The sequence below is a fragment of the Semicossyphus pulcher genome, unplaced genomic scaffold (assembly GCF_022749685.1).
Source record: "Semicossyphus pulcher isolate SPU_LCO1_2020_fin unplaced genomic scaffold, fSemPul1.0.p SCAF_20, whole genome shotgun sequence".
NCBI lineage: Eukaryota > Metazoa > Chordata > Actinopteri > Labriformes > Labridae > Semicossyphus > Semicossyphus pulcher.
Genome location: NW_027211694.1, coordinates 6,391,966 through 6,418,683, shown reverse-complemented (window position 1 = coordinate 6,418,683; position 26,718 = coordinate 6,391,966). Strand labels below are relative to the sequence as shown.

The following is a 26,718-nucleotide window of genomic DNA, read 5'->3' as shown; positions in this document are numbered from 1 at the left end:
GGCCCAGTGGTGGGTGGGAAAAGCATCCTACAGAGCCACAGAGCCGGAGAGAGGCCTTGTGTAGCCAGAGGCCTACTTGTATCAAGTGCCTGACATGCCATTCAGAGCCTGGCACCGAGCGAGAGCTGCGGGTGTCGAAACATCTCCACCGGATCAGAGGAGCTCTGCACAGACAGACAGACAGACAGACAGACAGACAGACAGACAGACAGACAGCTCCTAAATGTCAAAGTCTGTGCCGCCGAGATGAACACGGACAATGAGATTCCTATCGCTTCGTCCTTTTCCTCCTCGGGGCAGCTCCCCCGATTACATCCTTTGAAAAAACACCACGGGACAGATCTCTCGGTGGTTACCTAGCAACAGGTGGTAGGAAAGATACTGGCCTGGCTTGAAGGATGAGAGGAGAGGCTCCTTGAGAGACAAAAAACCACCGCTCTCCTTCATGAATTATCCCCACGCTGAATAGAATAATACTGACCTGAGGACTGGCATGAATAGCAATTGGTACTTGAGGCATCGGTCATGGAAATTTAATGACATCACTTCTGAATGCAGAGCGAGCGTGAGTGAGTGAGTGTTTGGCAGAGCATCAAGCGGTGTCCTGATAGCGGACACTATCAGAGTAATGGCAAATCCAATGGAAAACAGTGGAGGGGTAAATACAGCAAACAGAAGATGGAGAATACGTCGATACGTTTAAGGATGAAGCGGCTTAATAACATTTTGTCAGGCTTATTGACTTTTACTCAAACTGTTGCTGAGATGTTAGCATCGACACCACGAGCTGTTTGTACAACTTTCTCCACAGCTATGGCGCCAATTTCAAATATTATTGCTTCTATCGATTAAAAAGAACACCAGCTTTGACTGACAGCAGCTTTTTCCAGGGGTGAATTGCTCCTTTAAAAAAGATACAACAACCAGCAGCTCTAAAGCATAACATGTGTTATATCTAATTTGTTTAAACAGGCAAAAGCCAAAAAGGAAAAAACAGCTATTTACGGTTTTAGGGATTTCCCAACATTGTCTGGGCGGGCTGCATGTGTGAACGCAAATTTTGATGTTGACTTTTTCCTGCCAGTCTCCTGGTAAAATTTCGCAAGAAGTCGGGGCGAGCCGATGTGCGAATGCAGCAGGGAAGTGAGTGGGCGGGGTGATGACGACGTGACAGAAGAGGATGATTAAACATCCGAAATAGAAGCAGTAGGATCATTTACAAGACAGTAAAAGCAAAGACGCCTGAAAACTAGAGAGATGGAGAGATTAGCGTGCTTCTGGATGTGAGGGCCGACGGCAGAATTGTTCGTAAGTTGCGGGGACTGCAGCACACTTTTTACGTCATGTCCTGCCTCATGAACTTTGCCTGCCTTTGACTTTTTGGGTATACAATTGTCGGCTCTGTTGCTAAAATGTTTAAAGCAAATTCAGAGGAGCAGTGCTTCACTTTTCAACCTGCAACAGAGGCAAACGCACGCTTAAATGAAGGTGTTTATATGAACAATTCCTCTCTGTGTCGCCCACTTTTTCCATTTAAGCCGTTTAGAAATTACAGGGCGCTTTCAGCTGGCACTTAAAGTACCGATGTGTCACACTCACAGAGAACTAATTACATGGTGAGAGACGCATGTTCTGTGACTCCTGGACGGCCGGAGCTTCTCGCTCGCATTAAAAGACGGAGGAGGAAATAAAATAAAGGCTAAAAAAAAACGGGACGAATTCTCCAGCTGGATTTCGGCAGTGAGCAGGATACAGAACGCAGCATCAAGACTCGATGAGCGAGGTAAAAATAGACGAGGATGAAAAAGGGGAATTCAGCCAAAGTGTGATTTTCTTAGGTGTGCTGACAGTTTGAGGCCAACAACACTCGAGCGTGAGCACGCAGCAGCTGCTTCCGAGCACATCAATACGCGCCTCCCCGCCCATGATTCAAACCTCATTAGGACCAATTTTTTTTTTGTTGAGTCATGCTTTGCTGCTCGGCCCGATTCAGCTGACGCCAAATCTTTGAGGCTCCCCCAGCCCGACCCTTTGCCTCCCTCACCTCCTCTCCTTCCCGTCTTCGTTATCCTCATCCTCACCTCCTTCGAACACAGACGAGGACGCTTCCAGCACAGTTAACCTTTCTCTATTTCTCCTCTCTTCTTCTGTCTCTCCGTGTCTCTCTGCGGAAGCTCGGAGATGAACTATAGGAGTCCTGTCGGGTCATTAAGCCCGTTTCACCATGGAAACAGCAGCTGCAGCCATAACTCACAGGCAAATTTCTATTGCTCCATAAACACACGTACAACCACGACGCAATTTACAAGCCTGCTTTTGAATAGTGATTTGAATGAACAGCCGACTAGTGAAATGACCGAATACACCGAGCGTCGTCTGGGTGGATTCCCTCAGAAGCGCTGATGTAATGGTTAAACAGGAGAGCTTTCCAAACACACGGCTCTATTTGAAGTTATTTGACTGCTGTGTGTTCAATTTAATAAGATGACCAGTAAATGCAAAATGCCTGCAACAAAAAGACAAGATGGCAGAAAGCAGGTTTTATATGAGCCAAAGCAGAAAGGTTTAAACAGCAGAGGAAGGCTTTAGAAATAAGAAGTTACTCGAGGGCTGCGATGATTAATCGTTTGAAAGAAGATTAATCGCCAAATATTTTGATATTCGATTAAAAGTTTGGTGATTTTTCAAGGAAAAAGTCAAATATTTTCTGGTTTCACTTCCAGGAAAGTAAGAATTAACTATTTGTCATTTGTAAAGTCATTTTTTTAATGTTTGTTTGACAACAGAAGCAATTTGAAGACGTCGCTTTGACACAACTTTCTGGCCTTAAATTGAGGCCAGTTAATCGATTAATCGCCACAACAAAAGACGGTTGAGAAGGAGAGGAAGGGGCACCTATAAAGCCCCACCACAACTTAGCCCCCCTGCTACCTCACTGACCTCCTTCAACTCCCACCTGCACACTCAGATCCACTGACACCAACCTCCTCACCCCTCTCAGAGCCTTCTCCATCCCTCTGGAACTCTCTCCCCCAACACCTCAGACAGTCTCCCTCACTCCCCTATGTAAATCTTCCTTTTTCATGCAAAGTGCCTTTGAGTATCTTTTAAAGCGCTATTCAACTAAAATGTAATAATATTATCATTATTCAATAACTAAAATAACCATTAGTTGCAGCCCTAAGAGGCTATAAAAACCTTTTAATCATCTATAACTCATTTCCATTTCCCCCCGGGATGTATTTCACTCCTCTGTTAATGTTCAACTCTCCCTCTACTTGCTAACAGACTCAATATGTTCATGTCACAGCCGTTAGTTTGAGTTATTTCAACTCTGCTGCAGACAAATCTAGGCGAAGCCTTTAAATGCCATAATGACCATGCACTTTGGCCACTGTTAAGAGGCAAGTAAGAGTTCAAATAACAGCTGCAGCAAAAACACAAAGCACTCGGCAACACGTTGCATTTAGGATCAAAACACAACGCCGTAAATTGCCCAATTCATCCACTATAAACAAATCTGAAAGCATTTAATCTGCAGATTGTGATCAGTTTTCTTAGAAGCATTATATTTAGCTTTCACTTGCCATCAAATGTAGCATATCCCACCAAAATGCACCTTGGGAGTTGTAGTTTTGTACATGTAGAGCGACAAAGTGTCTTACCTTGCAGGTCATCATGTCGCTGACCCTCTGCTGCATGGACTGGCCCGCTTTGGGTCTGACCAGGATGTAGAGGGCTTTGACCTCAGGACACGACCTCAGCAGCTTCTCCACCAGCACTTTCCCCATGAAGCCCGTGGCTCCTGTGATCAGCACGTTCTTCCCGGCGTAGAACTCCGGTATGGACGCCATCCTGCCCCCCGCCGTGCCGCTGCTCTCCTCTGTCAGTCTGGTCTGCCCGTCCGTCGCCTGCTCTCCGAACCCGTCCAGGTCCCGGTCCTCAGACAGCTCCTGCAGAGAGAGGACGAGGAAGAGGAGGTGAGCGTGAGGTGAGCAGCCACATAGTTTAAATACTGAATCAGGAAGTACTTGTGTTTGAGAACATGGTGAGTTTAAGTGGGTGCAGGGAGAAACCAAATGTTATGACAGGGAGGGTAGAAGAAGAAGAGCAAAGAGTTTAATTGCTTCAGTTTGATATATTTAGAGAGGGAAAACCCACATCTCTGTTCCGACCTTCAGAGAAAGGAAACATGATTCTAGTATGCAAATGAGATGAATATTTATACAGGTGCTTAGAGAGAGGGCAACGTTCAGGGGCAGCTGTGTAAGTGAGAGCAGAGACAGGCTGAAGCAGAAGAGCAATAATTGAGGATGGAAATACATGTTAGGGAAATTTGTGATGGACTAGAGTTCCAGTTTCCCATGTAAAGGTTTAAAAACGCCACTTTTCCTGTTATAATACTACCTTCTGTTATAAAGGCAACAAGAAACAACCACAGTCAAGATGCTGTCTTTAAAGAGGGGGTATTATGCTGTTTCACATTTTAAGACATATATATAATGTTACAATGTTGGATGTTCAGACTAAACGTGGGTGAAGTTTCAAATCTGTAGGTAAAATTCTGTTGGAGTAATCCCCAGGCTGCTGTGAACGCCAGGTTTCACACAGTTTTTTTCTACACGCTGCGCTTTGTGACCTCAGCAGGCTTCTGAGAGCTGGCCAATCAGAAGAAAGTGGGCTTGTAGGGGAGTCGTTTCAAGCAGAGGCTGTATGAGGGCCTGCACAGAGCACCAGTGTGAGAAAAAAGTGTTTTTTTAGGGATGCACGATATTATCGGCACGTTATCGGTATCTGCAGATTATGACATATCGGCATCGCCAGATATGTCATTTTTCTGCCGATATTTTCCGCCGATAAAACTTTAAAGCTTTAATTCTGCCTAAATGCTCGATGATTCCCTAAAAAGCTTGACGCAATGCTACGACATTAACTCGGCACGAGTGTGCGCACGCACGCCTCTTCAGTCAAGCATGAACTAGGGTGCAAGATGTCCGCCTGCAAGGATGCCATTTGCAATGCATCGGTCATGCGAGGAGGGGGCAAATCTCATCATCCAAGCCTGTCTAAGTTGTATGAATATTTCAGTTTTATTTGAAAGAAAATGTTACATACTAATAATTATGGCATTTTGTACATAACCTAAGTTTAAGTAGTTTTCTTATATTGTGAATGTGTACATTTTAAAAGCACTGTATTATGTTATTTCTGCATCGGGCCACTACAATAAGAGTAGGCATGATATCAATTCCACCACAGGGGAGACTGTATGGTCTCTGCAATTAGGTGGGGAAAAAAAAACATGTGCCGAATATATCGGTATCGGTATCGTAATCGGCAATCGCCAAAAAGGGTTGGAAAATATCGGCATATCGGACATTGGCAAAAAATCCAATACCGTGCATCCCTAGTTTTTTAAACTGTAACTTATGCTAAGCTACTCCACAGGTATCACAGAGTGAAATATGAAGCTTTTTTCACAGTTTTTACAAACAAAAGAAAACCAGTGAATCCTCACAATACAAAGCTGGAAACAGGAAAGGTTTAATGTCCACTGCGTCTGGTTTTGACTATGTAATCCCTCTCATATCAGAAAATCTTAGGTCCGTGCGTGTGCGTGTGTGTGTGTGTGTGTGCGTGTGTAAGCGGACTTGCTCAGAACACAGCTTGCCCTGTTGTTGACTCAGGTTCACCCATGCATGATGAGAGTTACGTGGCGTTACAGATCCAAATCAACATCAGCTGGAAGCCACAAGATTTACACAACAATGTGAACTCAGATGACTCACACACCTGCTCACACACACACACACTGACCAAAGATAAAGTGACCCAGACTTGCACTCTGTCATCCTCTCGATGCTTTTTTAACCGGTTTCTCGATGTCAAGTCGCCCTCGTTCTACGGCAGCCTAATTGGATCAGTTGCAGCTCTAATGGCGGTGGTGTAATGGACTGTGTCGGCTTATTTGGGACAACTCAATACAATAAATCAGGAGCTGCGTCTGCTGTTTTGGCAGTGGCAGACGGCCATGTCCTGCAGGGTCCTGATCACGACACAGACACCGGAAAGAGGCTGATGTGGCTGAGCCGCATCAGATCCTGCTCACCAGATTGGTTACTGACACCGCTTACCATGAGACTGTGCTTCCTGATTGATCAGAATTTGGGGCATCTGTGGGCTGAAGGGTGCGTTCATTAAATTACAAAAAAAAACAAGGTTTAAACTGAAGTTTCCCCAAGAAAACCAGTGAATCCTCAGGTTACAAAGCTGGAAACAGAATCGATTATCTAAATATTTGGCGATTAAGTTGCTTTCGATCAACTGATTAATTAGCAAATCGTTGCAGCTCTGATGGAGACTAAATCACTTCAATCTCACGTAGAAACTAGAAACACTAACAGCGTTAAATCAGACAGGAATGAAAGGATCCACATGATCGTTGCCATGGATACGGGGAGAGTGGGCAGTGCTTAATGTGGCCCAGGACACATGTGAGTTCACTCTACCAGACGTATGTGGATAAATGGATCCCAGACGACCTCCGTATGTGGCCTGAGTGATCGGATCTGAATGCGTACCAGGTCTGAACGGGGTCACTGAAAGCTAGGGCCAAACTTTAAATATGTGCTGGGGCTGGAGCAAATCGCAGCTGTCATTGGGCGAGAGGCGGACACACCCTTGACTGAGCGCCAGTCAATCACACGGCTGACACACAGAGACAGACCTTTCACGCTCACACCCACACCTATGAGTCACCACTGAACCTTACGAGCATGTCTTTGGACTGTGGGAGGAAGCCGGAGTACCCGGAGGGTAGGACATGCAAACTCCACACAGAAAGGCCCACTATGTCCGAGCTGGGATTCGAACCAGGAACCTTCAAGCTGGAGTGCTGGCCACCGTGCAGCCCAACTGTAAATATACTCAACAATAATTCCAATAAATATTCTGTGCACGTTTTGGTACAAGTCGCCTTAAACATGTATCGTCTTGTGCTGATATGGCTTCATTTGATTGGTATATATCAGGGTTGGGACAAAATATCGATACGACAATATATATCGTCGTCCTGACTCGTGCAATACAATAATCTATATAGAAATTTAATTTACAAATATACGGCGCTCTTATCAGATTTCCCTCCGATTTTGACTCGCAGCATCACTACTTCATGATTCCTCGTGGTGGCGCTTATTACATGAAGTTAATCAGATATTGTGATCATGTATGATATGATTGTCTTTCAATATATAAATTATCGCAGAATTGCTGTATCATGATATTATCGTCACTGCCTCGTATCGTGAGTTACCCTGCGATTCCCACCCTTAGTATACACGAGTATTGGAAATATCTTCCCACTATTTTCTGATGTTTTCCAGAGCAGAGTTCAAGGTCTTCAGGTATTTCATCCAGACTACAATCTTAAGTCAAAGGATATTAAGTTTACTTTGCTGTACGATGAGCAGAAGCAGGAAACATTAAAGAGACGCAATACCACGACGAGAGGAAAGAAAAGGAGAAACACTTGGGCTGAACGTCACTGTGACGATCTGAGGACCAACTGTTATTCAACAAATCTGACGCTTTCCTTACACTTAGCTTACCCAGTTTAAGCCGGAGAGGCTTCTTATTGAGACAACAACACTACAGCTGGTATTTATAGGCACTTTAAGAAAGGAGGGAGTTCATCTGAAGTTCATCATGGCAGGATTTTGTCTGCAGAAAACACCCTGTTTTATTAGCAAGAGAACTAAAGATACATCATAGTCACTGGTGTGCCCTTAAATCTTATGATTATGCTTCAAACAAAAGCAAGAACATCAGTCACTCAGTGCTATAACAACACACGCTTCTGTAGTGAAATATTGCACATTATCGTGCATGACTTAAGAAAGTGAAACGTGAAGTTGGGAAACCAACCAGCCACGTTGGTTTGTGGTCATAAAACCCCTTTTTATCGAAGCAGCGCAGCTCACATGTAACTACGTGGGTTTAAAGAGACATGAAAAACACTTTAATGAGGATTTTATTGCAGATTTTTTTGTAGTATTTTGTCAAACATTGACAGCCTGAGACTTTGTTCCCCTCAGACAATAAAGTGCCTGTAAATGACGGCCATCTGAGCCGTCATGTGACTTCAGCTGTGTGTACTGCGAGTCTGTCTCTCTGATCAAAGCGTCGTGTCGGATGTGTGGGCTAGAAGCTCACGGCCGCGCTGCCAACGTAGCTGCTCATTTGTGGGTAACCGTTGCAGCGCTGCAGCAGGCCGCTTATATACTGGATCAGCTTCCTGTTAATGCTTGGCATCATGTTTTTCTTTAACCAATCACAGGAGCAGGATAGCAGCCGTAGCCTGTAAAAAAAAAAAAGCATGATGGGATGCCTACTTGTTAAATTCTGCACTTGGCACAACTAGCAGCACATTTAGCCAAGTCTGAAGCCCGATCAGCACTTTTCAGTGATTCAGCCGAGCTGTGATTTGTACACAAGATTCTTTCTCTCCCCTGCTGCTTCTTTCATCCTCTCTCCTGGGCTGCAGCTTCCCGGCACGTCTGCCCAAAGACAGAAACCAAATCCTCCTGAGCCAAACGTGGCCCAGATAACAAAACAATCTTGTGTTTACTTGCTTTCCACCGTCTGTGCGTGCAATATTGTATTACACACACACAGAAAAGATGTGGGTGTGTGTTTTCGGGCACAGAATCCGAGCTGAAAGTCTGACGAGTTTTACATCAACACCGATCCTTTTGTTTCTGCATCTGTACCTTATAGACAAGCTGATATCTGCAGGTATTTCCACTCTGTGCGCACACACATCTAAAACATAATGCCAGTCGAGGCTCCTGTGCAGAGGCCTCCTGACATTCCAGCTTTGTGCTCCACACAGATTCCCTGTGGACATGAGGACAAGGGCAGAGGGGCTGAAAGTCACGACGGATTAGCGCCTGACAATAGAAATGTTCCTGCAGCTGGAAGAGTGTTGGAATGGACGCCACAGCCCAGATACATGACTCTCAAACACACACACACACACACTCCTGCATTCTTCTAAGGTTAGACAGCCCCGCCTCCAGCTTCTCCCTCTCCCTGTCACATACGGTGATGATGTCCAGTCCACCTCCCGCTGCTGCTGCTGCTGCTGCTGCAGGCCCACATGGAAACACGAGCTAAACTGAGGAGAAGTCCAGTGTCTGTGTCTTTGTACAGAAGTACTAAACTGCTTAATAGGATGGGTGTCATTTTTCTCTGCTACAGTCTGACCCTGCAGAAACTTTGCTGCAGATACCACACTATATAAAGCCTGAGAAAAAAGTACTTATTGGACAGCAGAACACAGTCAGCATTAGTAGATTACTATTACATATGCATTACTGTTTAAGCAGCATATTATTAGCTGGTCGAAATACGAGGCTTAACTACTAATCCTAACTACACTTAGGGAGGATTAATCTATAACAAATACTTAAAGATTCAATCTTGAAGATTTCAGTTCTGTTCTCTTTGGCGCCTCTAATGGCGATAAACGGTAACTGCAAGAGTACTCTTCCCAATTTAACGTCCACGGTTGGCTCCGGTTGTAACTCTTGATTTTCCTCGGTGTCGGTCGCTTGCTTCATCTGAGCGTCGAGTTTGTTTCTTTTTCTTTGGATTTTCACTTATTGTTGAAGTTGTATCTGTAGTCATCCATCTTTTCTTTGTTTGTTCAGCCAAAGTAGATTACTGTTTACTCGCAACACTTGTAGAGAAAAGCAGCCGCTTAGCTCCGCCTACCCTCTCTGGCAGACCAACCACTGCTGGATGGAAAACGCGTCACTTACTGGGCGCTGCTTGTGATTTTTTCCACGAATGTCGCCAAAGACAGCCGGTCTGTAATACTGCAAATGCAAATGCTTTCATCAATGGGCCATAGGCTCAATCACCATTGAGGGCAATAGATATATATATATACTTAACAGACATTTATTTACATGAAAATGTTCAAGATTATAACTTTAAGTTACTTTAAATTAGGCGCCTTCGAGTAATGATTATCATAGTCACACTTAATCACTTGTTAGGTCCATAGAGTGCCAGTGAACGGTGACATATTTCTCTCCTCAAATGAGATAATATCTTATAAGAATATGCAACAAGACCTGATAATAGGGCTGCAACTAACGACTGTTTTGATAGTCGCCTAAAACAATTAATCAGATTATGAATGGCACAATGACTTAATGGCAACTTTAAATGCAGTTGGAGATTCTTTAAAGCATGTGGTACTTAAGAATAAATATGAGTTCTCCATTCAACATATGTCTTTTAAAATAACTTTTCTGCTGATTTGACTCCTGCTGGAAAAAAAGGACACGATGGTGTTGCATCGGCCGTCGCCGTTGCTATGTTTTGTTAACCTGTTGCTTCCTGATCGCTGTTTTGCATGTCTCAGCAGAGATAGCAAGGATGCTAGATGGCTGTCCCCTCAGCAACTCAGCAATATAACTTCTTTATAGAGTATTTATAGAGCACCAAGGTTGTCATGATAACAGGTCAGAGTGTAGGTTGTCTCAAGCAAAATAGGTTGGAAACAAGCGAGTCAGACCGAGGCACTTCAGACATAAGAAGAGGATGCTTCAGAGTGAACAACATTTAAGGCATCAGACGAACAGTACAGTATCCTGACACGCGTGAAAGCACTCTCACAGAGCTGCCTCTTGGTCTTATTACTCCCTGAACCTGTCCTCATCAATCACACCCAGAGTAAAGAGACAAGCAGAATGAAGCGCATGCTCTACATGTCAGCATTAACCTTGTCCTGTTGTCTCTGATGAGCAAGACAGCATCTTCTTTAGAGTCTGCATGAGGACTTGAAAGGTAAGTACAGAATCCTCGAGGGACCTGCGTCTCAGGTTAGGATGCCATCCTGACAAAGTGCTGCGCTGCGTCCAAAGTCACTCAGGGTCATTTCTAAAATAAAGTTTGGAGATGCTGGAGGCAGAAGGACGCAGCAAGCTGCAGAGATTTACTGCCGCTCTGCTGCTGCTGCACTCTGCCCTCACTTCATGTCTCCTTTTCTTCTCACTGAGGGTTTTTCTGTGTTTTCCTCAAAGCTTCTCTCCCCGGGAGGTCCATGCTGTTTGTGGGAGGCGGGTTGTTTTAAGCTGCAGCTCTGCAGTCCTTCTGCTGCCTCCGGCTTCTCCTCACACAAACCCTCTATTAGTGGGTCAGCTGAGTGCTGCTGGAGACCTAGGCAAGAAGCAAGCTCTACAGCTGCACGCTGGCTAAGACCATTATAGACGGACAAAAGCGGACAGAGGGGAGGGAGGGAGGGAGTGTGGGAAAAATAGAAAGAGCAAAATGCAGCCAATAATTAAGGCAGCATTAGTCAACTTGAATGGCAGTGCCAAGCAGCACAAAAAGAAAGTCAGTCCCCTTTCACTGAATAACACAGTGCCAACGTTGTAAAAACCCTGGAAAGCTTAAGTGTACTACCACTGCGGGCAGTCGTTTTTACGTCCCAGTGCCAACATGGACACCTCTGAAAAGACCAGGTCCAACTGGTAAACTCACGCCAGGAGACAGGAGGGGCCAAGCAAGTCTCATCTCATCCAGGAAAACACCATTAACAGTGTCTACTCTGGAGGCGACGCATTGGCAGCACGTTAGCAGAGCAGCAGCAGATTCAGCTAAACAGGATGCGTTCGGGTGCAGTACTAAACTGTAGGTCCTCCTTGTTTTGGCAGGACTCAGCCTTACACACATGCATCAGTCACATTGAGTCTCATTCAGCAAAGAAGTCATGATCATCCATAGCTCTTCCTGAAGACGACAATCTCTCTAGCTCTGATCTGTTTAAGTAAGTTTAAGTCATTGTCTGCATCTTGTCTCTCTGACGATCACAAGCAAAGAGGAAATGAGCAATTTTGAGTTTATTCTTACCAGAGGGAGAGGGTAATTGTTGGGCAGTGACCTGATCATGAGATTGGAATAATTAGACGTATTAGCTCCTGGAAAAAAATACAGCTGAGTGACTTTTGATGGCTGGTACAGAAGAAAACCAAACCCTGCACGATGTAGTTATTGTTGTAATGCTTCTGTTTAGCATGAAGTAAATACATGTTAGAGCGTTACAAGTTGCAGATTCACCGTTAAATTTTCGGTAAGTTTGGAGTCAGACAGATGTAGACAAAACCCAAAACTTCGCATTTATTGACAACTGTTGATTTTATCAGCTGTGGCTAGACGCTAGTTAGCTCGTTAAGCTAGCGTTAGCTCCATGAGTTAGTTAAAAACTGTCGTCTCCGGTAGGGTTTTAATATTTCCAGCTGAATTGTTTTAAAACAAGAATACCGGAGAAGGGAACTCAACCCCTCATGGCATTCATTTTTATCATGGGGGAAAATTATTGAACCCCTTTTTCTGAGAGCTTTGTTAACACTGAATATCAATCATTAAATCCACTGACACGAATGCACACAAACACATACAGATCCATGACCTCCGAACCGTCTCTTAAACCGTAATCCTCATTGTTAAAGGTATTGATCTTTAACTGATTTGTCATGCTCCCTCTGCCTATAAAAATGTTCTCGTGTCCATTTCCTGTAAGTATCAGTATATTGGAAACTAAAAACATAGACTGTGGTCGAATGCATCCGAGCAAATCTCCTTCCTTTGGCAGGATATTATTGCCAGAACAAAAATGGTCTGACTGCACAATGTTGACCCGAGGCAACGCACAAGCAAACGACCCCCCACAGTTTTAGTCTATAAATAAACATAAGTCTCTTAATCAAACAGGAAGCTTCGTTTCATGAGAGGATTTTATTTTACTATCACGTGTCTGGAGATATTTCTCTCAAATAAATAGAGGGGCTGTGTGAGGTCTGAAAGGTAGTTTGTTACCTGAGCGAAACACTGTAGAGGGTTAAGTAGGCCGTTCATGGCTAGTTACAGGCTATCATGCTAATAGAAAGACACTAATGCTGCATGTTTAGACTAAATGTGAACATCCTCCAGTTGGTAATCATATAGAGAACACTGACATATTATTGTTCTTGAATTGTAGTGTTAAGCTAGTTCGTTAGCCTGCTTGGTAGGTGCATAGATAAACTGTTAATTCCTGCTAGCATAACCTTGTTCGGCTGCTTAGCTTACATAACTTCCTATTTTAAGTTTTAACATTAATAAAAAACACTTTTAAGATTAAGTCTAATATGTTTTGTGAATTAAAAATGATCTCAAGTATCGCTGACTGATAATGTTCTAAAGTTAAAAACAAAAGGCTAAAACAAAGCAGCTAACATTAGCCTTTTCTCTGCTAGCATCTAGGGTTCGAGACAGTGAGGAAATACTACACAGTAGCTAGGCTAACTGTAAATGAGACTTCATTGTACTTAACCTGTAAATCCTTTAATGATTAACGATTAACTTGTCCTTCAGCGTAAATCTTGTTTACTGCTGGAGGTATTAAGCTAGTTAGCCCAAGTTTCTAGAAAGCGCAGCTTACATCAGAGCAGATGCAGTTTAATCCATTTCTAACACTTACTCTCAAGTTTTTGGTTTTTAAGAAAAGAAAACAATGACACCACTTTACACACTCTTTAAATAAATAGTGTATCTCTCACTACAGCTCGAAGAGTAGTTACAGCTACTAAGCTTTCAAGGGAGACGTTTGGCGATCGATCAACTAAGCACTTTTCAAAATTAAAGATCTAGCGTACTGATAAATTCTGTTGCTTTAAAAGAAACCACGTACTAAACTCTGAAGCTACATCACTGACATCTCATTTAACTTCTCATCTGGCTAAATGCCCCGGCTCCAGCCTATGAGGTTGTGACATTGCCCTTAAACAAACCAGTGTAATTGCACAGCACTTTAAAAAAAAAAGGGCCCTTATGCAAGATTGAATTACGACACAAAAACCAGCAGGTCTCCTCTTCCATTCCTTTTTTTTCTGCGGCAGCTAAAGGCTAATTTAATTAGAATTAATTATATTAGCTGTGGGCTTGAAGGATTTAAGCAGTGGCTCTTTAATTTAATCTCCTTTTTTTAAGCCACGAGCCAGTTTCGATACTATACACGGAGGTCGTCACTCACTATCAGATATCTGGCCACCGGAGATTCAGTGTGTGTGTGAGGGCTTATGTTTCTGTGTGTTCACACGTGCATCAGTACATTGTCTACATTATGTCCGATGGTAGAGAGATTCTGTAATTACAGCAGCCGTCTCTGAGTGACAGAGCTTCTCAGTGCTGTGGTGTCACTTTACGCCTGGCTCAGACCCAGACTGGCAATCGTACTCCCCAGTGCTGCGGCCGGGCCAAGAGGTCGTGAACCTGCAATGTGGTCATCATGGTTTGAATCCAGGGCATCGCTTTCGAATAACAAAACAACACCAGTCAGCTCTTATAGACAGCTATTAGCCAACAATGAGCAGGGATCCAAGCTATTACTTTTATCCCCAAAATCCAGTATCAGTCAGGATGTGACATGTTCACTAGTTTCTGTTGAAATTCCCAACAATGCAATGCTCTGCCAGCACTAGATGTGTAAATTTCCACTAAGCAACACCACGCCTGTTAGTGGATGATTCATGCTTCAAGCGCCTTCTCAGTTTACGTCTCACTACAGAGGAAACTATTCAGCATTAACCGTGGAAGGAAGAGTGAATGGGGGAGCTGTAGGACGCAGCCTTTTGTATTTGTTTCGTTTCTACCCAGTATGCACTTGGGAGGCGCTGGTTTGCAACCATTACAGATTACGGAAAACATCCACACAATTCCCGGCTGCAGAGACCCAAGTGGTCTTTTATGACTCACTTCAGGCAGCTATAAACACAGAAGGCCCTCGCTTTCAGTCAAGACGTGCAGTGATGATGGGAACTTAACTAGTGAGGCTGTTACCCCCTAATCGCAGAAACAGAAAAAGGCTGGGGCAAGAGGCCACAGCTGCCCTGTCACTTATCCTGCAGCCCTCCCTGAATGTGGACGGAGGCGTGGATCAGTATATCACTGAGCAGCAGGCACTTCCTCAAGGCTGCGTTCACACATGCTCACTCTGGGTCTGGTTCATAATTCATCCAGGAATGATTCATATTGAACTGTCTAATGTAAGATGGTGAGCTTCGTAGCTACAGTAGCTAACAGTGGTGAGAGTGTTTGCTGCAGGTCTGATGATAATGGCTCTGACAGCCAGTCCCCACTTAAAAAAAGGTCTAACTAAAGTTACAGTCCTTTATCACACCTTTGTGAATAAGGCTTTTTAATACCTTCTAATGCCCGAGGTAACTGGATTTCCTCACTTATAAAGGTCTGCAGATAATCTGTTCAGGGGCTACATTCTACATATTTGAAGGCTGATTGCGTCACAGCAGTGCGCCGAATGCTTTCAAAGGCTTCAGATGAGGCCGACAAATGCGTCCTCCTTTTCCCGGGCCGCGAAGGATCCTTCAGGTGCATCCTTCAGGGCGCAACGTATCCTGAGACTCACTGGGCGCCAATTTAACAAGATGTTGGACTCTGGACAAGTTTTAGGTTTCAACTCAATTGAATAGCTAGTGATACAAATGTTAACCTATTATTTATTAGATCATTTGTTACACAGCCCCGTTTTTGTTAAGTTACGTGTCTTTAGTTACGACAGCTAGTTAGCCAGCTAGCTACCTGTTGCTAGGCGACAAACGCAGCGTTTGGTGATGCAGGTGGTAAGGGCAGGAAGAGCTGGTGACGCACACAGGAAATCCTCCGTAGGACTTAGCGGTCTACGCTGGCCACAAATGACGCATCCTTCATAGCCTGCATGCTTTGAAGGATGCAGCCCCTGAATTGAGACAGCTACGGTGAGCTTTGGAAGCTTTTCATTGTTATTTATTTGATTAGACCCAAAGGGAGTTGTTACGAAACTAATACCAGTATCAGAAATGCTTCCATTGTACCAAAGAGTACGCCAGTCTATGCATTAATCAAATACAAATCAATTCTTTTCTTACCATTTCAAAACAGTTCATTTATTACATTTTACAAACATACAGGACATATAAAGGAGAAATACTGTTATCTATTAATATTACACCTATTATGCTACACCGAGCCGTTTCACCAGCACCACAGGGGTAACTGACGACTCTCTCCTCTTAATTCAAGTGTTGTTCATGTTGTACAACCAGCTCACCTGCATGGAAACCAATATCTGTGACCAAGTCATTTAATCAGGTATCTGCTGCATAGATGGATTACAGTAAAGACACAACAGGAAGAGTAATGCACTACTTTACACATGTACTCGATAGCCGGTATATAATTAATGACAGGGGAGCTCTGGCGTCGATTGGTTTGAGTATCTCCTCCATCCATCCATCATGCAGATCCGAGATAAGGTAGAAAACATCCCTGATGGTTTTGAACACGAGAGGCATGAAAATCCAGAGATTATTTCAGATTTGAGCTGCTCGTGGACGGATTAGGAAACATTAATGCAACAGGATTTCAACACTATACCTTCATAATCTATTTATCATCGGTAAACGTGACACAAGGACACAACCCCGAGCTTCCCTCCGGACGAGAACTGCAACCATTAAAAACATGCAAGCACGGCAGAGAAGTTGTTGCCAACTTCTGTCCATGGAAGAAGATAAATCTGGGCCAGAAGGACAGGGCTGGTGCTGATGCTGGAGTGTGTGTGTGTGTGTGTGTTTCAGGGAAAAGAGGATGCAATCAGCTTTAGCTGTCTGCCGGGTACAAGGCTAGGCGGAGAGATTAAAAGAAAGGATGCTCTCTTCCTGGGATTGGAGAGCGGACGAGGTCTCTGAGGGGCCACTTAGGGCCGAACCTTCCTGCTGCAGAAACTGACGGGCTCCAAAAGTGAGGTAAAAAGGAGCAATCTTTTTAAAGGATCAACCAGAGGTCTCTTCAGGAGTCAAGATGCTTCAAAGCTTCACTTCAACAGGTGGATGCATAATTACTTTGGAATTAGCAATAACGGGGAGGCTATGGTCTTATTATTGCGCAGAAAAGGCTTTTTAAATGCTGCAACTGATTACTTTCATCCTTATTTAAATTGTCCACATTTTTGTCTATTATTCTTCAGTCAATAGAAAAAGCAAACCAAAGACAAGTCTGTTAATAACTTGTTCATCCATGTAAAAGTGTAAAACCCAAAGATGTTTAATTTGCAGTGATAAAAAAACTCAGTAAAGCCGCAGCTTCACACATTTGATCGCCTAAAACGTTTGACATTTTTTGCTGGATAAATAACTCAAATGATTAACCGATAAAAATGATTAGCATTTAGTTTGCTGTTGCTGTTGAGCGATCACAAAGTCGACTAAAACATTTTGCACTATCCATTAATTGACAGATTTTGTCTGTATACATTTCAGAAAAATATTACCTGTCGCTTTCGCTGATCAAGGCCTTAAAATTGATATGAAATAAGGAATTTCAGTAGTTATCAGCTCGCTGGTTTGGTTTTACAGCTGACTTTGATGTTTTGGTGACCTTTCACGGCTTTCATTAACCTTTCATTAACCTTTTTTAACAACCAGACAAAAAATTTTAGACAAATTTACCCAATAAACATAGGAGTATTTAGTGTCTAAAAAGCGTGTCTCTAACCCTTATTGGTGGAGACCAAATTGGAGCTCAAAGAGTGAATATGAATATAAAAAATGACTCCTTATCAATGCAAATGTTGCTCCAATTTTGCACCAATGTTGCTCCATTTGATAAAAATCAAGTGCACTAGTATTTTAGGTTTTTTATTGTTGTTGCATCAGAACCAAATTATAAAAGATGAATGAATGAATATCTGCTGCTTCCCAGATATTTTTTCACGTGTTGGTGGAGACCAAAAATGAGCTAAAACAGTTAATATACAACTTATCCAGTGGCCAGAAACACAACCCCTTATGGATGCTAATGTTGCCCTGCGCCTGCTCGATGTGTAACTTTATATGTGATGTTTATGTTGTGTTTCGAGGGTATTTGTGCTGTGAATTCAGGTTTAAACAAGTCACTGGTCAAAATTCTGTTCATTTAATGTTGATCCACTAACTTCTACATCACTACAACTACATGTATTGGCTTTGATTAGCACAGTAAATACTTCGGTAGAATAAAAAGACATGCAGTCAATAACAGCTTAAGCTGCTTTATTTAATACCCAATAAACCGGTATATTTACTGTCTTTGATCCGCCCTCGGTCTTACTTTGACAAACTGTCTCATGGTTGACTTCAAAGCCGCCCTGGGACTTGCTGTCTTTATCTCCTCTGCACCAGAACAATGCTGTGATGTATTGTGTTGCGTATATGGAGGACGCTATCACAATGAGCTCCTGCTCTCTCGCTCCGTGACAGGAAATACCCTGATGGATATTTATGTATAGGGAAAGAGAAGACTATAAAGTAAAGAGGGGGATCTGTGCGTAGCCTTGGCTGTTGGCCATATTGCCCGTGCATAGGAGGCCGGGCGTGCATCCAGAACGTCCCAGACACAGACAGCAAGGTTGAACGCTCTGCAACAGATGTCCCCTGTCAGATCTGAGACAAACATCAGTCCACATTCGCCCCAGAGGCTCCTCTTAAAAAGACAAGACGTTGAGCTAACTAAGAACATACAGTACTTAAAGGAAACCAGTTCAGGAAGAGGAAAGTAAACTTTTTACCGCTTAAAGCGACGACTTGGCAGCGTAGCCTCGAGCGGTCCTGTCAGTCACTCAGTTGAACCTTCGCGCTAAAGCAAACGAGGAATTCAAACTTTGCAACAGCTAGAAATGAGAAAATTCCTGTGTTAACCAAGGGACACATGTCAGGCAAAAGCTGGGTCAGTACAGCAGTACATCTCTTTTCTCTCTTTATAATCCACAAAGAAATTTAGCTTTTGCAAAAACTGTGCGTTAATAATTTTGCTTTCGATTGATTAACTGACTTATCTTTAGACCACCGTCTCTGGTGCCAGCTTCAGAGCTGTGGGAAAGTGTTTTTGGTGTGTTTCATGTCAAGTAAACTCAGTGTCTTTGGGTTTTGAGACTGTTGTTGGGACAAAAACACAAAAGATATTCCTTTGGAATTTAGGGAAAAATGACAGAAACTTTTAACAGTTTTCTGATCGTACTATAGACCAAAAACGAATCAAATAATCCAATAAGAAGGGACAATTATTCAACAATGAAAATGTGTTCAAGCCCTGCTTTTAACTGCTCATTTGAAGGCTTTACAATGTCTACATCATTACAACACCCACAGATGAAAGGATACCTCTCTGTAATCTCGCTTCATCCTAAACCTATAAGAATTACCTTACAAAGAAAGAACAGAGCAACTTCTACTGCTTCATTCTTTGAGTTCACTTTTAAACAGTGAGCTAAACCAGCTAATTGCCCGGTTGCATCACTTAGTCGGATAATGTCACAGGGCTGACAAAACATCAATACATATTGACAACCAATCGATGTCATGACAAACAACAGTCAGTTCCTTATGGGCCTAATCCATTAGCAGCAAACCTCTGGTCAACAGGCGTCTAAGAGCTTCTTCTGCTCCTGACGAGGGTCTGAAAGTGAAAGCAACAAACTGACATTTTAGCCTAATAACAAAAAAAAAATACCATTACATTATTCCATCATGAGAAAGCAACAGTGTTAAGGAACACCGTCCTTTGAACCTCGAGCAGAACCAGCCTCATTAGTGAGCAGCCATCCGCCGCACGCGTCAACAGCCCCGCCTCCCCACGCGACCACAACCCTGTGACATAATGTCGCACCTTGTGTAATAAAAGAAAAGCCCTCTTTGTACAAATTGGACAAAAGGTTTTTGTCTTGTTTCTTTTCCTCTTGACTGAAGAAGTTTATCTCATCGAGACATTCCTCCTCACTCTTGGGTGGTCACTTAGGCAACAGGTGAATCACTCCTCAGATACAGTAAACCCTGGCGAATTAAGTGTGTTTGAACTTGTGCGAGCACAAATTACAGCCCTGAAACTCAGCGTAGAGTTGCATAAATTCTCGGACGGATCCCTGCACCACCCGCAGCATCACGTTTCCGCAGGGGCGACCACGCCTTCGAGGACAGCTTACTGTAACTGAGAAAGTAATGTTGCAACAACTGCCGGCTCATTGCGTTGTGAAACTTCCAAGAATATACACTCCCACTACTAAAGCTGTCGGCACACAAGATAATAGCAGAGAAGTGTCGCCTAATCTCGCCCAATATTGACTGTTCTGGTCCAGCAGTTAGAGTACACAGGAGCTGTTGAAGTAGAAAGACATCAGACTTTTATTTTCTTAAAACAATTTCCATTGAAAATTTGCTTTATAAAAGTTCTGACACATTCAGATCTATGCACTCCACACGCTATCTCTGAGTGGTCTAGAAAGTCATTGGCTCCATTAATCAACACTGCGTGACTCGCTGCCAGAAAGGGCCTGCAAATCCTCTCCATCACCCTCCAATGACATGCTGTTAAAGGAGCACCCGTGTCTATATGGGGTTCAATGTCATACAACCCACCGTAACACCACCCCGTCTGGTTATTAACAGCCATGAGGCCCACAGGAAGCACAGAATAAGAGGGCGGAGGCAGGGCGACCGACGCTAATTTACAACATCTGCTTTAGCCTTCGAGTGTAAGGAACCAAACCATTGGTTCTGAACATGTCGCCCATTTGAGTACATCCAGTATACTTTACATTAGAGCTACAGTTGGGTGCATTCATTCTTCCAGGCATGCAGTTTCCAATCAGTGTTGCACACTATACAGCAGCAACAAGGCTGGAAAACCAACCACGTCCATGGGCGCCAAATGCCAAAGATTCACCGCGCACCGTTTGTTCTTTCTCTGATGTAATCAGCGTGCATTTGATAAGGAATTTAAATCTTTAGAGATCTTAATGGTTTTTATTCTGCTCATGTGGTGTGTGGTGGCAATTTCTGATGACAAGAATTCCTTCATACTAAGACAAAGCTAGATGTCACTGTTGTGACTTTAGCTGAGGCGCCTGACTATCTAGAGTTTACCCTCGGCCTTGGAGGTCTCAGCCCCAGACAAGGCCACCAACTATCTCTCGAGGACGGAAGGAGCAACTGTAAATCGTGCACAAGACCTTCGAGACGAGCAAACACTGTCTCGAAAATAATCACATGCATGCGTCATCGAATTAACCTCAGCTGAGTCTTAATGATCCAACAGGTTAACATAAAAATGTCCTTCACATGGTGCGTATTTCAAAATGTAGCAGTAAAGGTTGAATTTCCATATAAGTGACACAGACAACATTTTGGTTGGCTGGTTTCTTACAGCGTAGGATGCTGGTTGGTCGCGGATATAACAATGCAGCTGCAAGGTGTGGCTACATACAAGTTCCCAAATGGATAAACACTGGTACAAAAACTTGGGCATAGAATATATGATCCAATTATGTTTACTTGTAACGTAGGTTTATAGTTCCCTCTGTAGAATGTCAGGAAAAGTGCTGCAGTCAAACTTATCCAGCCAACCAGTCCAAAACATTATTATCGAGCAACTGAATCCTCTCATGTAGGACGCTGGAAGCATAATTCATAATTTATCATAATTATTTTTTGGCCATATTTGACAGTGCAGTGAAGAGTGACAGGACATGTGGGGAAGAGAGATCGGGGGTTGACGCACATCAAAGGGCCGACGTTGGAGTTGAAGCAGCGGTCGACGCATTTAAGACTATTCCTGATTGAGCTAAACCAGCACCCCATGAGCTAATATTGTTAATAAAGAACTTCCTAATATAAAATACAGTTTGAACTTGGGAAAAGTTTAGATTTAGATCATTTAGATGACCAAATCTTGTCCAAAGAATTAATAAACACGCCTTAAATCTGACCAGGAATCAGTGAACATCGAGGATTGATACTCAGCCCTACTGGAAAAACCGCAAAGAACAGCAAGAATAGACACCATATCCTGGAGGCGATCTACACCCTCCCTCCCTCTCATGGCCCTGGCCTCTTTCTCCTCCTCATTTATCCTCAACATCTGCAGCCAAACGCTGATTCAAACTGGATCCTCCCATGAGAAACGACCAAACACAGGTGCAGGGACAGCGCTTCTCCATTATGATGACCCGGATCGGACGTCGCAGTCGACGACTGAACTGGGTGCTACCTCTAACTGATTTCCTTTTAAGCAATAATTTCTTCATAAAGCACCTGCATCTCTTACCTACTGTTTATTTTACAAGGCTTAACAGTGTTTTTCTCTTGAATTGCAACACCCATCTTTAGTGCCAAGAGAAGTTTAGCTCTATGCCAGCTGATACTGGTTTGACAGGCATGACTAATCCTCCTGACTGATGGGACGAGCGATCAAGGAAGTTGGTTTCTGAAGGTGGCGTGAAGGGAAAATGTCAGAGCAGAATTATGTTAACAACTTGGGCAAATGTCAAGGAAAGTAAATATTGCCAAATGAAACAAGAGTTCTTTCTTCTTTCAGACTGATCATGGGAATCACAGAGACATGATGTTGGTTTTAAACTGACATTGGTGGTTCCCAGAGGATGAACCCTAAAGAGGATCACCTGACTTTTCCTGTACAGCCACCAGCAGGTTATAGTTTCTCTCTACATAGACTTGGTGGATTGGTTGAGCATGATGCATTGGCATTCAATGTTCCCAGAGGATAAACCCTAAAGACAAATGTATTTTGGCATTCAACTATGGTAAGACATGAAAGACATTTGAAGACGTCTCCTGGGTTTAAAGGTACCGGTACATGTTTAACTTCACAATTTATAAACTACACAATAACTTGTGAATAATCACCAAATTAGCCTAATTAAATATGTTAAGAAAGTTGAGCCCTAGAAATGTTCCTGTGAAGATAAACCGTAAACCATACACCAATACTTCGGTTAACGACAGAAAAGGTGCAAAGCTAAGAACATTCCTTGCTAATTAGCAAATGTTAGCATGCTAACTCACTAAAAACAACAAGATAACTCGGTTAACATTAAACCTACGCTACATCAGCATTGTAAGCATGTTAGCATGACGACATTAGCATTGCCCAACACTGTTCTCACTGCATTTTTTTGACAAAACTGTTGATCCTTGACTTTAAGTGACGCAGGGAATTTTAAGCCGATGATGTTTCCCGCAACTCGCTTATGTGAAATGTACGGCATGTACTCGGGGGGGCTTCATTCCTTTGAAGCACACGGTGAACCAGCTGCATTCCCTTTGAGATTTCTGAGAGAATTCCCCTGAAGGAGGAAATGCAGCACTTCATGAAAGCTGAGAGCTTTTGCATCATCATAGCCCAACAGGTGTGAGCGATACAACCTCAGGCTACATGACAAGTTAGACAACCCAGTGACGGACAAACCCGCCAAATTAAAAGAGATTTACATCCTTGCAGGGCCTGTTTATCCTGCTGAGGAAGCACGCTGCAATCCCCTCACCCGCCGACCTCCCAGCCTCCTCAAACCGCCTCAAACTGTGGACGCGGTGGAAACGGCTCCCACGCTGCTCTCCCATCATGCCTCTGCACTTACTTACTGGAGAACACTACAAGGACTGATTTTTAAAAGAGCAAAAAACACACTCAGACTAAACGTTTAAAGATTTATGGAGACCCTGCAACAGGAGAGAGGAAGGAAAGGAGGGGTTGGTGTTAAACTGAAAGCAGAATTTTGCTGGAAGTAAAAGTGGCTGCACACATTTCTAAATCCACCTTACACCGTTCTTTGGCCTGAAATCCAACAATTTCAACTTCCCAAAAGAAAAGGCCACACGTGTGATTTTAGCCGCCGTAGAAGCAGCCACGTTGAGAATAAAACACTTTCCGTGCAGCTATAAATACATAAATGAGCACACACACAGTCAGGACCACGCGTGCACGCTTACCTAACGCCAATCTGAGCACAAAATATAGGTCATCTCGTGGCGATAATTAGAGCTCTATTTGTGATCCCGATTTAGAAATCAGCTCAAGACACTTCGCTCACGTTGCCTCTTTTAGCTCGGATGGCTCCGGGCTAAATTTGTGATCACACGCCACAACACCTTTTGAAGGGGAATCTGCTCGCAGCTCGCACCATATGATGCACTGCTGTTGTGTGAGCGGCCTTTTCAGAATAAAAGGAAAAGTGGTGCTTTGTTTGGATATGGAGGCGCTTCATTCCTGTACCCTTTGCTGCTTTGCATCCATGAGACATTTTCATGACATAAGTCAGGATGTGACATCTGATATGTAAATGAGTGCGCAGATTTTATTGTCTAATGTGGGAGTTGCTTCATTCTGTCAGTAAGCCTGTGAAATACAAAATAAGACATCTATGATTTGATGTATGATACAATTAGTTGATTAACTGATTAGTCGATCGACAGGAATCAACAACCTTTCTGATGAGTTGAGATGATAAGTTTTAGTACTTGTCACATTCACCCTTTGGTATGGTTGCCAATCAGGATTTACAGACTATGACTTCTGGAGCAACTGGTTAAGTGTCTAGCCCAAGGACATCAAACGGTCAGCCTTCTGATTGAGAGACAACAGGCTGGACCACTAAGCCACAGGCCCCCAGGGCACAGGAAGCTCATTATAACAATAAATCCCAATAAATAATGATGTTAAACTGTATGTTTGTTCTAGAACAACAAAAAAAGACTGCATTGAGTCCTCCTTCAAGTTGAATGAACATAGCGCTCTCACACTGTAACTTAAAAATGGAAAAAAGTACATGACGTTTGGCAACAGCAACGCATCAATTACTATTACAATTCATACGGGATGGGTGGGGAAACGTGGTAAACCACATAGCAGACTCGTCCACGTTTGTGAAGGCAAGCCTACAATAGAACTGACGCAAGCTTTTAGTTTGAATCAAAATTAGAAATCATATTCAACATCATGCCATCCTCTCAGTTCTGAGCACAATCTGCCGCCCTGTCACACATACACGACCGGGAGAGTCTGCCTGGCCTCTTCTGTCATCTTAGTCAGAAACCTGAGAAAGCCCTCACGAGCATGGAGGTGATTCAAAAAAGGTTCGCCTCCACATGGCAAACCACACACACACACACACACGAACACGAACACGAACACACACACACAGGAAAAACGTCAGAGAGAGCTGTTCTGGCTTTCCGCTTTGTTATAATGCCTCCTTTTGTTCACATTAACTGGTATCTATCTCTGCGGCGGTTTCAGAGACAATATTGCGAAATGAACGTTTTAACAAATCCTTGCAAACGTTCCACATTCGATTGCGTCAAGACAGAAACACCGTTAAAAAGACTCTTCCGGTGAAAGTTTTCAAAATAAATGTTTTAAAAAATGAGAAAGTACAGAGACTGTAACTGAGGATTATTTTTAATCGTTGAATAAACTTCCAATTATTTCTATCAATAAGTCATTGGTTTACAATACATCAACTGTCAAATGTCCATTCTAATCTACTCCAGCGTAACAAGCATTAATCCAAAAAACCCCCAAAGGTATTTCAATTAGAAGTTACGTAAAACAAGACACAACAGTAAATGCTTATACTTTTGTTTGCACAACATACATGTCTGTCAGTTGGCCAATTATCATTTCAGTTATAAACCAATATAGTACCCACAATCCCACATGCTTTCACATCACTTTACAGTTTCTCCAATAGCTGGGGACGATATAGTTCCGGGACCAATTTAAAACTCTTGTGATTACATTTTGTGCAGAAATCCTTAAACATGACTTTCAGACTAATTTTAATGCAGTTCTCCAGTTTCCTCACCTTTAGATACTGACAATAGCACGGGTCAGTGTGCAGTTATTTATTAAACGAGGTGTCTACAGAAATAATAAACGCTACCATTACAATTATGAAAACTATTGAGCCTAAAGCAACTAATATGTTGTTAAATTGTAATTATCATTTTTTTTGGTATGCTTTTCTTCTGAAAGCCACCGTCCCCACTTCCCGTCTCGTCCTATCTAACAGCTGTTAGCTTGCCGCAGCTGCTCCACGCTGACTGCGGCTCGAACGGTACAGCTGCCCCGCCGCCCTGCTGTAGGAGGCGGCCACAACTTGGTGCTAACTGTGTGCTCCCTCCAAACACAAATCCTCCGTTTGGACTGAAACAAACGAACTGTATTAAAGCTAAAGCACTCCGAATTTTACCACATAGGTTTGTGTGGAGGCGTTTTCAGCCCCGGCGTGTTGATGCTCACTCCCGCGTCTCCTCCGACCACATAGGCGATAACACCACTTTAAGATGCTCAGGCAGCGGCGTGCCATGATAGATCTCTGCCTCCCAAAATCCTTTTTTAAATCCATATAAAAGGAACCCCTGCTGCCTTAAGGTGAAAATGAAATAAAAAGCCTCCTACCGTTGACATCAGATGGTGCGGGCGGCTCCTTCCTCTCGCGGGTATCAAAGAAGCTGTATGGTACGGCAGCTCCGGACTCTCTGCCTCCTCCCACCGGCCGCCCCTGGGCTCTGGCTGCTGGGTTACTTCCACTGTCTAAATAAGCCCTGAACGGCCCCGCCGACTGCCTGTCTGTCTGAAGACTACTGCAGCTAGACAGACTGCCAAACAACTGCGAGATTCTGAGTAGGCAGGGCGCGTCACCCCGCCTGTGGGCCCTCCCCTAGTCCCGCCGGTACACGCCGTTCTGGCGTAGGCAGACGGAGCGTCACACCAAATTTCATTCAAAAAATCTGGGAAGTAAGGCGTCTTACTTGATCGTTGCTCGTTGAAGAGCGTTAA

The 26,718-nt window shown here is 43.4% G+C and overlaps 1 protein-coding gene across 1 annotated transcript in view; it reads right to left on the bottom strand.

Moving 5' to 3' along the window:
* Window positions 1-26,517, bottom strand: part of LOC138599712 (fatty acyl-CoA reductase 1) — a 58,075-nt gene extending 31,558 nt beyond the window's left edge. Inside the window, exons 1-2 of the mRNA XM_069671468.1 lie at window positions 26,338-26,517; window positions 3,666-3,953 (exon numbers count right to left, since the gene is read on the bottom strand). Coding sequence (XP_069527569.1) covers window positions 3,666-3,953; window positions 26,338-26,346 — 297 coding nt within the window. The 5' untranslated portion in view covers window positions 26,347-26,517. The remainder of the gene's footprint in view (window positions 1-3,665; window positions 3,954-26,337) is intronic.
* Between the last annotated feature and the right edge of the window lie 201 nt (window positions 26,518-26,718).